This window comes from Asterias amurensis, chromosome 4, assembly GCF_032118995.1.
Source record: "Asterias amurensis chromosome 4, ASM3211899v1".
Lineage (NCBI taxonomy): Eukaryota > Metazoa > Echinodermata > Asteroidea > Forcipulatida > Asteriidae > Asterias > Asterias amurensis.
The window spans coordinates 15259117-15275369 of NC_092651.1; the positions used below are offsets into that span (position 1 = coordinate 15259117).

Below are 16253 nucleotides of genomic sequence, written 5' to 3' on the forward strand. Positions count from 1 at the left end.
ACTTTCCCAAGTTCTTTGAGGAAAAAAATATCATAGGCATATTACTGAGTCGGATTCGAACCCACGACCTTTGCAATTCTAGAGCAGTGCCACACCAACTAGACTAACGAGATTGACCGGTGGCTAGAGGCAGTTAGAATCCTATCTTTTAGCAGTGTCGCGGCTACTGCAAACGATTTACTAGAAGTAAATTTTCACACCTGATAAAAAATATTAATTTTGGTTTTTGCCCATATTAAAACACAGATATTTAAGTAAGCACTGTATACCAGAACTCAGTACTTTCCCCAAGCTCTGTGCGATTTTTTTTTTATTAAGGTTGATTCTTAATTTTGTACTCTTTCTGATATATGTTACTTCATAACGCTGAATTGTTCAAAGTAACTTCTGATCTAGTTTTATTGCATGACATTTCTTATACCGACCTTTTAAAATCTATTTATTGTATTTGTACTATATTCGCGAATTTTTATCGATCTCTAAAATTATTAAATGTATGTGGTAAGCAGCTCTGTTTCCAATCGTGTCATCGATCTCATCGAGTCCTTTTTTCCCAAAATCATGTATGCATAAAAAACTTTGCTACCTAAAAAAAACCTTGTCGATTTTGCAGGTATATGGTTAACTCAAAGGATTTAATTACTTTTTGTCGATCTGCAGAACAGTCGCGGTACTTCAACAAAAAAACTCCAAAGGGAACATGGCTTTAGTGGATATTGGATAATCCCTCAAGCCTTATCTTACTAATTATATATTAATAAATAATAATAATAATAACCGCAGGCCTGCATGCTTCGTTTTTGAAAGTGCAAGGGCACCAAGGCATTTTCTTCTTGGTAAAGGGCACCCTATGATGAAATTGCAAATTAGTACTGGAGCATTTCAAGGGCACCAAGGCAATGACCAGGGGACATGGAGGCAATCAATCGCCTTTGTTGCCTCTGTGAAGTATCAGGCCTGTAAACGTATTTATAACACACAAAGGATACAAAGCGCCAGGTATTCACTGCAAGGCGAGTGGGACGAAGTTTGAGATATAAGACCTAATCATAAGCACCATGTAATGGTTAACAAGGTGCTGTGGCACAATATGCTGCAAATCCAGCCTGGAACACCCAATAAGTGCACTGGGTTTTTTAAAGGCAGTGGACACTATTGGTAATTACTCAAAATAATTATTAGCATAAAACCTTACTTGGCAACGAGTTATGGGGAGAAACGGCTCCATCTGAAGTATGTAGTTTTCGAGAAAGAAGTAATTTTCCACGAATTTGATTTCGAGACCTCAGAAATAGATTTTGAGGTCTCGAAATCAAGCATCTGAAAGCACACAACTTCATGTGACAAGGTTGTTTTTCCGACCAAATGAGCTCAAATTTTCACAGGTTTGTTGATTTGTGAATTTGTTGAGATACACCAAGTGAGAAGACTGGCCTTTGACAACTACCAATAGTATCCAGTGTCTTTAACGAGAGTTACAGAACAAACGGGACCAACAGTTTTATGTCCCAATGGTTTACATCTTGCTTAAGGACACAAGTGTCACGACTGGGGCTCGAACCCACACTCTGCTGATCAGAAACACCAGAGATTGAATACAGTGCTGTTAACCACTTGGCCACGACACTATCACACCAAATAATAACACAGGAGACCAAGAATTCACTGAGACATTAACCAGTTACTTTATTGAACATAGCTTGCCATTCAGCGGCTCATCTCTATCATGTAGTCAGTCAATATTTCAGACCAGTAGGGAGGTGTGCAAAACATTACCTTTACTAGTCCGTCAATAGAGGAAAATATTCATAGTTTATCATTACAGTAGTGTTGCTTTGATACGGGTAGTGGTTTATCAATGCAGTAGTGTTGTAACTTGATGGAGGGTTATCTTGCTTTAAAATGGTCGACTCATGTCATTCTGTTGGTTTTACTTGCATCTGAATCACACACAAAAACAGAAAGAACAAACAATTGAGATTAAACAAGAGGTTTGTGGGTTGTAACAGAAACTGCCAAAACAACGAACAGTCGTTTCAGACAGGCTTGCCAGAGTCGCGCAGAATCAAATAGATTACGAGCGACTCTAGGTCAACCCAAATAAGTTTTGGTTTTAGACTGGCGAACTGAACATCATAACATTTGCATTAGATTTGGCTCATGACAAGATCGACGTCTGAAACCAAGAAGCTCTAGTTGTTCCGAATGTCTGCAACAGTCGATATTTGGACTTCTAGTGCGTCCAGTCGCTCATAACTGTTTCAGAAGTAGAACTTTTCATGTACTTGATTTAGAATCAGGTTTGGCGCGACTCTGGAGCACCTGTCTGAAACGGGTGGAAGGAAGGAGTGCTAGATGCTCGTGCACTGGAGATTGATAGAGGTTAAGCCTGGTTCATACTTCCTGCAAATGCAATAAGCATTTTGACATCACAGATTCGCACTGAATAATTCGAAACAGTTGAGCTGTGACATCAAACTTGGCTTTGCAAGTATGAACCAGGCTTTACAAATTACACACAGAAAAATATGATCAAGAAACTGGCTCTGTATTTTTTGACCAGTTTTGTTTAGACTTGTTTCACATGAAAGGGAATGAATTAAGTAAGGAAATTGACATCTTCGGGCTGATAAAAGAGTTGGTAAAATTGGATTATGAACCAAGCATCAAGCATGCTCTTGTGTTTCATGTTTGAGTGGTCAATTAGTGTTTGTTTACCGTAAGGGTTAAATTAACTTTCTTAGGGGTAGGCCTTATTCAGAGTTTTTTAATTTTGTTATTATTGATGGGTGGAACAAAAGGAACAAGAATTAAGAAAAAATACCCGGAGGGCCAAGATTATCAACTTCATTACAAAGTTGTTTGTTTAATCTAGGAAAAATCATCAAAAAACAAATTATCATGGCAGGTTTCGACATTAACGCTGGTCCGCTGGCCAAATGCCAGTAGAAATCGCGTCGGACCAGCTGAAACCCTTTGCCAACTGGTCCGGCTGACCAGTCAAAAATATCGGCAGCGGTACTACAGAACTATGACTATTTTAAAAATATTTTTAGGCTCGAATAAAACGTAAAAACATTCACTTAAGGTTTGGATAAATCGTAAAAAAAATCACTCGAAGTGCCGCTGAACACTGGCAAACTTCCGACGATCACGCATACACATGTGCACACAGCACAAAATCCCATCACGCAACGCAAAGGCTTGTAGTCTTCGTATTAGTTCACGTGTGGCAAAAAGTGTAAGAAACATTGAACGCTAGAGGGCGTTTCAGAATATTCGATACCGTGGGAATAGACGCCCTCTATTGGTGAAAGTACGCAGTAGCTTACAAAACTAGCTTCAATCGCCTTGACAAAAGACCACAAAGCAAAACATTCTGTCAGCAGCATGGTCGTCGACAACGGAGCAGATTTCGGTGTGGGAATTAGAGTCTAGCGTGTTTACGAAAAACCAGCGAGACGGTGAGGCCTCATTCAACAAAAATTACCAAGTTACAATACTCTGGATGAGCAAAAAGGAGTATTTAATTGTGTTTAGTAAGGTTCTTCTGTCCTGATTTTGCTTAATTTTTTTTGTTATTTGGGGCTTGTTTTTTGCGGGCGATTGGTGGGTGATCTAGTTTTGCTCCATGGTTTTATGGTCAAATATAATGCGTGGTTGTTTGGGTTTTTTGCGGGTTGATTTCAAGAAAGACTTGGGGTCTAGAATGCAATACCTCCATGGTTAAACAAAGGCGCAGTTGTTTTTGCTATTTTTAAATGAAAGTTTTGTTCACAAAACAGACGCTGGTATAATTGAAAAAAAAATACCGTAAAATTCATATGCTTCTTCATGGATGTTGCAACTATTTTCATGTCTACCTTTTGGTGGGTTTAATTTTCTGGACGAAAGTGGGAAGATTTTGGGAACTTCGGTTATCGGTACGATGTATTATGTTTATGAATACTTATTAAAAATACAAATAGGCAATGTTTATACATGATAAAATAACTTGAGCGATTGCACGTAACCCTCCCCACCGTAGATTTGAAGGCAATACATAAAAAGTTAATTTGATATTTTTAACAGTCGGTTTTAAAGTGTTTTTTTTGTTAAGTAAAACACTAAGCTCTGACAAATAATTTGACCCGTTTTTAAATTAACTTCAATAATATTATTGTTTACATATTTTAAAAGAAAAAACATCTCAAATTAGTGAGCCCCCTTACGAACACAATAACTTGGTACACATAATTAAGTATGGCTTCCAGTGCAGTTAAGTTGACGTTGCAATTCATGTTGAATTTTGAAATAGCGACGATCGGAAATCGAGTAGTTGGTATACAACAGTATACTTTTAGTTTAAAAAAAATATACAAAAATTGACGGACCAGCCAAAAACGTGGCGGACCAGTGAAAAATCAAGCCAACTGGTCCTGCTGGCCAGTTGAAAAAAAAGTTAAGGGCAACCCCTGCATGGAGGCCTTAGATCCACAATTCTAAAATTTGGGATGGTTTTGAGGGATGGTCACTCAAAACAAGAAAATAAATAAATAGACTATTCGTCATTGCTCAAAATAATTGTAAGCATAAAAACTAACATCGTACTGAGCAATGGAGAGCTGTTGATAGTACATCGTCATGTATAAAACATTGTGGCAAATGGCTCCCTCTGAAGTAACATAGGTTATTTCTCGCCCCAAAGCCTTTTAAAGTTAATTGAAAGCACACAAATTTGTGCACGAGGGTGTTTTTCCGTTCAATAATCTCTTGCAACTTTAATAACCAATTGAGACCAAATTTCACAGATTTGTTCAATTTTATGCATATATGTTGGGATACACCAAGTGAGATTACTGGTCTTTGACAATTACTTTAGATGTTCAGTGCCTTTCACATTGACTATAGAGCCTATTCACAAAGCGCAGGGCATGTACATGCTCATCTCTTGACCGCCATTTTGTGCGTCAAAACGTGTACAAAAGGATTGTAAATGTGTTTACGCACCTCCTAACAATGCACGTCTACCATTTTCTGCCTTTTGGGGGAGTCCATTCCTTTTGTGCATGTTTTGACACACAAAATAGCGGACAGGAGACGCGCGTGTATATTCACTGCAAATTGTGAATAGGGTCTATTCAGAATTGCCCCTCACCTCTCTGATTCCTCATCTATGCCATCTGTGGTGCTGGCTGCTGTTGCTGCTGTGGCACAGGAGCCACTCCAGCGCCCATTGGTCCCGCTACGGGGACCTGTTGTTGGGGCTGGCCAGGAGCAACTGGTTCAATGGGCTTGACTCCCTTCTGCTCAGAGTACGGCTGGGCGGGGATCTCCTCATCCTTGGGCTCCACAACGCTGACGGCATCGGGGAGGGGGCGCTTGGGACCGCTCTTACCGGTGGCATCCCACGGGAGCATAATCTTGACCTTGATTCCGAGCACCCCTGGAAGTAGACAAATAAATCAAATAGATAAATGAACAGGCCTTGAATATCACTCTTGAAGGGTTGCAGCTATTTTCCTCTAGTAAGGGGCACTTTCATCTGGAAAATGTAATTTAGTATTGAAAACTTGCAAAGGGCACCACAGCAGAGTACTGATAACTGATAGAAAAGTCTAACAATGCGCAGACAAATACAAAACACATTGCATTGTCGTCAGTAGAGTTTTCAAAGTCTCCACAGATGTTCCTTTGCTGCAGCAAACATTATTAATAAACAGCACCATGATTGAAGCGAGGAATGAGAGAAGTTTACACATTTTCATTGATCTTGCTGCATACGCGATGCACATGAAAACCATGCTGTTTTTTTTTTCACGAACAGCATGTTGGATTCACGATTTTATGAATGGATACACGATTTTATGAATGGATACACGGGTAAACTGTTTGTTTTAAAGGAACTTGTTGCCTTGGATCGGTCAAGTTGGTCTTTGAAAAGCGCTCTGTAACCATTTGTTATAAAATCGATATGGTTAGAAAGATGTTGTAAAAGTAGAATACAATGACCTACACAAATATGCCTCGAAATTGCGTGGTTTTCTTTTTACCTCGTCGTCTAACACCGTTGGCCATTTATGGGAGTCAAATTTTTGACTCCCAGAAATGGTCGACTCCCATAACTGGCCGACCGTGTTAGTTCGCGACGTAAAATGAAAACCGTGCATTTTTGAGTGATACTTGTGTGGATCATTATATTCTACTTTTAAAACATCTTTCTAACCATATGTATTTCATAACAAACGGTTTCAAACGCTTTTTTTAGACCAACTCGTCCGATCCAAAGCAATGCGTCGCTTTAAGACGAGAGATTAGCAAAATATACATGTATTATTATGTATACCCCAGACCACTTATTTTGAAGTGAAACATCTGGAAATCTAGAAAACTCCTGAACATTATCATGCCTGTACTTGGGCTTAAAATGGTATAGTTTACCCCAAATAAGTGTTTTGTCAACTTACCCTGCCTGAGCATGACGTGCCTGATGGCAGTGTCGACGTACTCATTGACCGGATCACCACTGTGGATCATCAAACCATCTACAAACTTCATGGACTTGGCACGTTGACCTCTCAGCTTTCCAGATACGACGACCTCGCAACCTTTGGCGTTGCTCTCCATGATGAAACGCAGTACACCGTAACACGCCCTGCCAAAGACAACGGACATAAACTTTTGAATCACTAACAGAACTTTACTTTTTTTTCAAAATTTATTTAAAGATAACCGTTCAACAAACAAACAAACATCTAAATAATAATTAACAATACTAGCTTTTGCCAAATAATAAATATTACTTGCCGAGTTGCTGTAGTTTTTGAGAAATGAGTAAAACAAGCCATTACAAAAATTGTTGTCTCAGGAGACGAAAAACTATTTCAGCATGTAAATCGTATTTTCATAACATTGTTTTACTCATTTCTCAAAAAACTACAGAACCTCAGCAACTAATATTTTAAGGTAAACTTGCTACTATCACTATCTTCAAACGGTGTAAGTTTAATGTAAATCTGTGGACATTATGTTTGTGTAACAAAAAGTACCTAGACCCTAGCACCGCATGGTAGTTCAAAAACCTTTTTAAGGGCATAGTCTTGCTCAACAAACACGGCACCATGCAACATTTCTTGAAAGAAGACAGTAAATTCCAGTGTCAAATAATCAACTTTTTTTAAGTTTTCTTAACTTTATTTGTGCAGGGTTTCATTTCGACAGCACCTAAACCCCCCTAAACAAATTCAGGCATGCAACTGCCCGATGAAAAAAAAGAGGAAACTTTTCGAGACCCACAATGGTACCCTAAAAAGTGTTGAGGTTTTTTATGCTCTTAGGTTCATTGTTAGCATGTAAGACAAAGTGGAGTGTTTTATACAACTAAAATAACATGGAAAAAACACCTTGCCTATGTATGCACCGTAATTAAGTTGAGGAAAACTAACTATTGTTGTCCAGATAATTATGAAATTTGCATAAAATTATTATTCCCCCCCCCCTCCAAAATAGAAAAAAAAAAAAAAAAAAAAAAAAAAAAAAAAAATCTTTTTTTTTTTTTTTTGGGGGGGGAAGAATAATAATTTTATGCAAATTTCATAACTACCTGGGAAACAATAGTTACTTTTCCTCAACTTAATCAACTCCCGATGCTTTGCCACCTTACAATGGTCGGTGCGAGCCACTTGTCCCCGCTTGCAGTCGTTAAATCTCCCTCTTGCACACCACACAATATGCCATTCCTGGCTTGTCCACTTTCCGGACGGTTTCGGAGAGCAGTTTACCATCTACGTCTTTTTTTTCCCAACCAGAACCACTTCCGGGTATTTTTTACTCCTTTATCTATGGCTTTAATTTGGCCAGGTACCACTCGGTCCCGCTCTAAAATATAATTTTTATTTGGATGTCATTTTGACGGACGTTTGAAGATGCGACTGTTTCGTAACGCAATGTGAGACAAGCACACAGTATACATGTACGTTTGGTAACTAACTCACACACACATACATGTACAACACGTGTATACTATTGCAAAACAGCGGGACCAGACGAAGACACGACTTTAGACTCATTTCAAGGCTGTATAATAACTTGGTTTAGCACACAACTCGCCCGCGCCACGGGGTGCGTTCCACTGTTCCAGATTTTTCGACCGTAAACACGGCTATTAATGACCGCACGCAGTGTGTAAACGTATGCGTTGCTTGCTGTGGGCTTTAGATTGACCATGCAGTAGAATGGATTGCGTACCGAGGCAGAGGCCAGACCATGCATTACGATGCATTGTTGTATTTGTCTTAAGATCGCGCTAACCGCGGAATGTCTTTTTTTTAGCGCTAATCATATTTTTAAAAACGCGGAATTCCGCGGAAACGCGGAAGAGTTGCATGCCTGCAAATTAGAGTATGTTATTCGAAAGAATTGGTAACAGTTAGGAAGTCCTAGAGCACACAGGATTTAAGCCTGGATCATACTTCATGCGATACAAACTTTGACATCATAAATTCGCTACAAATAATACGCAACAGTTGAACTGTGTCGACGTACTCATTGACCGGATCACTGTGTTCAACTCCTTCGAAAAATTCGCTGCAAATTTTGACGTCACATATACGCAACAATAGTTTGCAACAATTGAACTGTGTTCCAACTCCCGTGAATCAGCTATGACACATCAAAATTCGCTTCCCATTCCCAGGAAGTATGAACCGGGCTTAAGGGTAAGGATCTGGGGTGCAGTTATGGTTCTTTTCACAACTACAAGAAATAAAATAATATACCTTCTGACAGCAAGACCACCGATGAGCTTGTAGCGAAGTGACTCACACTGTGCGATGGCGCACAGACCACGGGTGGCAACCTTCTCAGCGTACAGCTATGAGGGATAAGAAAGTCAATAAGACGAATTACAATCAAGCAGACTGGATTAGAATGAAGAGTAATGTCTGCATTATGAAACTGCGGACGTCACTCTTCATTCCCTTCAAATTATTATCATAGTCCATCTATCGATTAAAAATTATTGTTATGTCATGAAATAATTGTGGTAATTCAATAGAAAAGCAAGTCAAAGGAAAAATTTACACTAATTTTAAAATCGACTTATTTCATTCATACATTAGGCCTAATAATTTATTCTTAAAACGCGTTTGTTGACCAAATGTCAAATGAAAGGAAAATATACAGGGAATACAAATGTAAAAATGCAATAGAAATACACAAATACAAAGTTGGAATTGTCAAATTTTGTTAAAAGGGTAAAGTCACAAGCATTAAAATCAACTGACATTAAAAATAAACATTCTCATGCAAAGTTACAAATAAGTATACATCAACTTAAAAAAAACAAACAGATATTGACTTTAAAGCAAATTACTGTCAATGCAAGTCAACACTGACTGTAATGTAGACAATAGGTTTGCTTCACTTTACATCTTGCAAACACACACAAGCATGAATTGATCAAACAAAGAGGCATTATGGAAATCAAGAAACATACAAAGCACACACAAAATATTACACAGTAAGTCTTATTATTATTAGTAAAAAGCACATTCAATCAGGGGGGACATGAAAAACCACAACATTAAAATATGCACACAAAATTAAAATAATTTACAATGATCGTCAGAGAAACGAAAATGAGTTAAACAAGGTTCTATTAAATTTGTCTTTATGTGTACGTGATCTTCAACACTCAACAGAATTGAAAGATATATCAGATTCTTAGCCAATATTTGTTCACAAAGATATTACACAATTATTATTCAACTGATAAACATAAAGATTACCGGACTTTTGTCCAGTCTTTAGTTCACTGGCCCGAATCTAAAATCACTAGCCCTGGGTCCAGAGTTAATTTAGAGCCCTGCCCCCTAAGCCTGGGAGACTAGTGAAACTTACTTCTCGACTAGTCGCGCCTCAAATAGTTGCGACTTCGACACCTGTCGGGACTAATGTTTTCCCAAGATGCATTGCGGCTGGCGCAATATAGCAAAATTAAAGCTGAAAGTATTGAAGGATTGTGTCACTGATTTCTGATTGTGTTTCACAAGTAAATTGTGAATAGTCCTGAGCGACAATTGTTTCACCAATCAGGAAGTCTGGACTATTTTTGAAGTAGCAGTGGCAGCACAATTAATTGAGTAAGTGAATTACAGTAGACACATAAGCAATCATTAGTCACGACTTTGACACTAGTTGCACTAGTAGCCCAGGCTTACAGCCCCCCCCCCCCCCCCACCCACCGCTTTAGGAAACTAATTCCCAAAACTTTTTTAGCTACTGACCTCGACAGTTCCCTCAGCAAAGTTGAAACGTTTCTGCACGACAGCAGTCAGTTCCCTGATGCGACGACCTTTCTCACCCAACACGTTCTGGGTCCTGGTGGCCATGATGATGATCTCGGTACGGGTGGGCGTCACACGCACTTCCACGCCGCTGTAGCCATCCTCAGCTAGCTCACGAGTAAGGAACTCATTCAACTCAGCCTTGAACACTCCGTCAGCTACGAACTGGAAATCAACAAATTATTAGGCTTTATTTAGGGTTGGGCATCTATTTTTATTTCACTGAATGGTTAAGCGGAACTTATGACTTCCCATTAACCGCTTAGGCCTAATAGTTCCCACTATGGCTATGTACACAATTTTGAGGATAGATCAGGATTAAAAATAAATTGTAAGCTGCAATCCTCCCTATGGTCAGAGATCGGAGGGTTTCACGAGTGAGCATGCAAAAGATTCGACCGTAAGTGCAAATTCGACCAATGTTGACAGACTAGTCACCTGATTTGCCCAATTTTTACCACTTTCAAAAATCATGATTCCAAGAACAAAATTTGATCATCAATGATTGTCAGGAGGATGGAGGGTTATGATCATTGCAGCTAGCTAGAGTAAGCCTGTGACGGTTAATTACACAGTTAACTCATAACTGCCCTTTACATTTTTAAAAGTGGTGTTTAACCAGATAAATGTGATCAAAAAGCTCTAGTTTAAGCTTGACTTGAGCCTTGACTTGTATGCTTTGGATGCAAATAAATAACATTTTAAAAAGATATTTACAGTCATAATGCTTACTTAAGTTGCTCCGGCAATGTTTACCGAGGGCTGCGCGGCTGTTTTGGATTGAGGACCCCAGTCGAGTCGTGCATATTAATATTGAATCACGATGCCAATGATTGGCCATATAGACAGGTCGAGAATGAGAGTTGCGCCATTTTGTTGCCTAATTAAAAATCGAGTGGATGGAGCCAAATCCCAAACCATGCAAACAAGTCTATTTTAAATTTAATCAAATAGCACGCCTGAAATGTATGCTTCATGTGTAACATAAAATAATTAGTGTTTTAGTGTTGAAGCGAAACCGAGACTCAAAATAAAGCAAAGTATTGTTATTAAGCATTCTGTTAATCAATCTCTAAACAGTAAAACGGAGTAGACAGCATATCTAGGCATACATGTTAAAAGAACCCGAGTTGATCATCGACTAAAATCACCGGTTCTATTAGCCATCACTCAACTTTTTGAAATTAAATTATTGCTCCGATAGTTCATGTTTCTATCACTATTCTTATTTATGCCCTTTTCAATCTGAAAATGTATTTTATGATCATTTTTACCTTCCTCTTTTTTGAGATTTGAGCCGCCATGTTGATACACGGGAGTAAAGAAAGAACCCGGATGTCACCAACACACTCATGCCTTCGTGTGGAAAAGTTTGGAACCCATTTTATTACGTCGTTATTGCACGTAGTCGATACTTGGAGCCAGTCTTTTAAAAACCAACACTAGGGGGCGCTACTACAATTAAGCGCGGCGCAAAACAATAATGAGTGAGTAGCCTATCTTTGTCAGTGCTCGCTGATAGTAATGAAGAGATGTTGATAGTATAAAACATTGTGAAAAACGGTTCCCTCTGAAGTAACGTAGTTTTCGAGAAAGAAGTAATTTTCAACTAATTTGATTTGGAGACCTCTTTATTAGATTTTGAGGTCCCGAAATCAAGCATCTGAAAGCACACAACTTCGTGTGACAAGGGTGTTTTTCTTCCAATATATCGCAACTTCGACGACCAATTGAGTTCAAATTTTCACATGTTTTGTTTTTGTGTGCATATGTTCAGATACACCATGAGAAGACTGGTCTTTGACAATTACCAATAGTGTCCAGTGTCTTTAATAATCGGGGAGGGGTAAAGCCCCGCCCTAAATAATTACGCCCGTGTCTCCGATGCTACGCCTCGGCCGTTGGTGAAACTCGGAAAAAATGGCGATTGAGCCTCGTGGAGAGTTTCATGTTATTAGTGAGAGACCATGTTGGACCATGAAGCAAGGACCTGGGCTAAATTTCATAAAGCTGTTAAGCAAAAAATACTGCTTCACAAAATTTCTTTGCTGGGCAAAAATTGAGTGGGGCACCAGTCGCAATAAATTTATTTTGGCTGGTAGTGGTAATCTGTTTCTGTTAAGCCATACCTTTTTGTGCTTAGCAATTGGCACATGCTATGAAGCCTGTAAGCACAACAAATTGCTAAGCACAGAAAATTGGTTTTGGTTTAGGATTTAAAACATACACTGGTGTCGAAACGTTTTTTTTGTTCGGTGGCGAAATAGGATTGTCGAAACACAGGGGTTTCGAAACACAGGGGTGTCGAAACACAGGGTTGGCAAAACCATGTGGTGTCGAAACACGGGTGTGTAAACAAACACAGTTGTGTCGAGACACGAGGTGTCGAGTCACAGGGGGTGTCGTAAGTTGGGACTACCTTTGTGAAATCCACCCCAGGGCCCAATGGCCCAATGTCATATGACATCAGCAAGTGGCTGAGCACAACAAGACGCGTACCAGTGTTATGGAAATAAATAATGAGTTTAAAGAGGATTGTTGGTGAATGAACTGTTAAACAAACAAATAAATAAATCCATTCTGAAACATCATGACGTGGGTTTACGTATTTATATATCGGCTTAAAACATGACTTTATAAGTATTATCCGACTACCGGACATGATTAGATCGAATGAAATGTAAAACCGCATTGATAAGTATGACGTCAAAAATACTTTGTTTATCTTGTGAAAATATTTCGTTAAATAGTCATTTGTATTCAACGGAATGCGCACCTTATGTTTACAATTAAAGCCATTGGACACTTTCGGTACAGAACAAAAATTAAAAGTTAACAGATTTACAAATAACTTACAGGGTTTACAGTAGGTAATGGTGAAAGACTTCTCTTGAAATATTATTCCATGAAATGCTTTACTTTTTGAGAAAACATTACAACAATATCAATTCTCGATATCGAAAATTACGGATTTATTTTAAACACATGTCATGACACGGCGAAGCGTGCGGAAACAAGGGTGGCTTTTCCCGTTATTTTCTCCCGACTCCGATGACCGATTGAGCCTAAATTTTCACAGGTTTCTTATTTTATATATAAGTTGTTAACACGAAGTGTGGGCCTTGGACATTACTGTTTACCGAAAGTGTCCAATGGCTTTAAGTTCTGGAAGTGTAGACCTATTCACTCTTATCCTCTAGTGAAAAGTTCCATATCATTCGGTAGTCTTCCCGAGCATCTTTCACACTAGAGCAATTTTATTTTAGCAAGGATATATTATCGTCTCTCTAAATAGGATTTAAAAATACTTTAAATTTGTACTTTCATATAATGGCCTGTAATTGTAGAATGGTTGTACCTCGTGTGAAAACAATGTGTGTACGTAACTTTCCTGCCGTCGATTTCATCAAACTCATCCTAACTTAGGATTAATCCTAGGACTTGGGACGAGTTAAGTTTCGTATCCAAATACGTAGGACGCATTGAACCCATCCTAAGTTAGGACGGGTTACTCGTCCTAACTCAATATATAGGATTAATCCTAGCGTTTACGGTGAAATCGTCTGCAGGGTCCCTTGTCAAATATTTAAGACATTGCTACATTTTGTCGGAGGTCCGGACCTAGCCTACGAAAAACAGCAACAGTTTTGACCAAGGACGTGCGCGAACGAAATCATCGTGTGAAGGGAACTAACTGAACAAAAGCAGAACTTGAGGGATCTCTAAATCATTTCAACTTCACAGTTCACAGTTCACATTATATATTTTACGCAAAAAAAAATTAATAACTCTTGTAGGATTTGGTTACAGATGTATCACCAGTGATTTTTTTCCTTTTTTCTTCTCAGAATCAGATTGAAATAAATTAAAGTCAATCATGGACGAATATCTTTTAACACTGGCAGTCCGTGTGAAATAAAATGGCCACTGTAGCCGGTTAGCAAGAAGGGATCAGAGAGTAGAATAAACTAATAATGTAACTTTTGTGTACATTTCTGGAAGGCAAAATACTGATACTGGTCATACAAGGAATTTTACATCAAGAGTTTTCACAATGACAGCTAGACAAGTTTTTAGACATGCCACCTTTCCGTCTATCAAAAGTTGACACAATATAATATTGAATGTTTTCTTCCATTGAGCTGGGTACAAATCGTGCCTGCAGGAATAGAAGTCCTGGTGGATTTTACAAAGAGTTTAAACTCGAGATAAGACTACATGTAGTCTTAAAATACAATGTAGTCTTATCTCGAGTAAGGAAGAGTTTCTCGTCCTAACTTAGGACTAGCCATAAGTTTTTTTTTAAGTCATATCTCCATATAACTAGTCCTAAGTTAGGACCAGTCAAAACTCTTTGTGATCTCGAGTTAGGACTGGCCTTAAGTTTTTGATATATCCTATGACTAGTCCTAAATAAAGTTAAAAGGTTAATATAAGTCTTCTCTTGAGTTATGATCAGTTACTCGTCCTAACTTAGGACTAGCCTTTTTTAAAGGACTAGCCTAGTTTTTAATAACTAACGAAGAGTCCTAGGACTAAAAATAAACCGTTCTTATAAAGTTAGGACTGTCCAAAGTTAGTCCAAAGTTAGGACTGTCTTTATGAAATCAACCCCTGACCCTGATGTGGCTCCCTCGTTCACGTGACGTCACATGTTATATGATATTTTCTAGGGGTGTGTGGGGCGGGGGTGTACACGAAGGTGAGTGGATTTCACAAAGGTAGTCCTAACTTAGGACTAGTCCTAGGCAATGCTAAGAGATAGGACCAGTCCTAAGTTAGGATGAGTTACTGGTCCTAACCTAGGACCAGTCCTATCTCTTAGCATTGCCTAGGACTAGTCAGGACTAAGTTAGAACTACCTTTGTGAAATCCACCCCAGGACACAAGTTCTAAGATAACTCATCAGGACCAGAAAATAGATAAAACATTTCCAAAAAATATTAGAAGAATGCATGTTTTTTTTCATTGAGCTGTGTACAAATAACGCAAGGGCACATAACATTAACGTTAAAGGAACACGTTGCCTTGTATCGGTCGAGTTGGTCTTTGAAAAGCGTTTGAAACCGTTTTTTATAAAATGCATATGGGTAGAAAGATGTTGTAAAAGTAGAATACAATGATCCACACAAAAATGCCTCGAAATTGCGTGGTTTTCCTTTTACCTCGTCGACTAACACGTCGGCCATTTATGGGGGTCAAAATTTTGACTCCCATAAATGGCCGACCATGTTAGTTCGCACAGTTGAAGGAAAACCACGCAATTTGGAGGCAAACTTGTGTGGATCATTGTATTCTACTTTTAAAACATCTTTCCAACCATATGCATTTTATAAAAAACGGTTACAATCGCTTTTGTTTTGACCAACTCGTCCGATCCAAGGCAACGTGTTCCTTTAAGGGGGTGGAGGCATGAAGTTACGCATGACAAAAAACTCCAAGATAACTCATCAAGAACTGACCACATCTTACTGGTCCCTGCGGCCACCCCTTTCGACAAAAGAATGTCAGAATAATGAGAATCTGATAAAGATTTCAAATGAATCTGCACATAATAATGCTCGGCCTTCATGTTTTCAAACCATACACACCCGGACAAAACAATCACTCGTAAAAAATCCCCGAGATAAGCATCGTTTTGGGTACACTGCGTGAATGTGTGGTATGTGTGTGGCATGGTCTATTTTAGGGCCGTCAAAACACACCAAAGCTCTCTTGAGCGTACCCCGCCGTGTGGCAACGCAAACATCAACCCGTTGCTCCAAGCCCTTCTCGTCAGGTCGTAAAAACTCGACCATTATTTTGTATTCCACCCGGCCTTTTTTAGGGGGAATTTTCCTTTTTAATAGTTGTATGGTGGGGATGGATCACCTACAAATTATGGTTGGTATATTGTGAGGGAAAAGGAGTCTTAATGTAACGCGGAAA

General features: G+C 38.9%; 1 protein-coding gene across 1 annotated transcript; it reads right to left on the minus strand.

Moving 5' to 3' along the window:
* Positions 1 to 1661: 1661 nt before the first annotated feature.
* LOC139935869 (small ribosomal subunit protein uS3) lies at positions 1662 to 11707 on the minus strand. Its single transcript, XM_071930482.1, has 6 exons — positions 11600 to 11707; positions 10266 to 10490; positions 8757 to 8851; positions 6447 to 6634; positions 5138 to 5425; positions 1662 to 1940 (listed from the first exon to the last, which is right to left on the minus strand). The coding sequence occupies exons 1-5, from the start codon at positions 11627 to 11629 to the stop codon at positions 5154 to 5156; spliced, it is 810 nt and encodes a 269-aa protein (XP_071786583.1). The 5' UTR covers positions 11630 to 11707; the 3' UTR covers positions 1662 to 1940; positions 5138 to 5153.
* Between the last annotated feature and the right edge of the window lie 4546 nt (positions 11708 to 16253).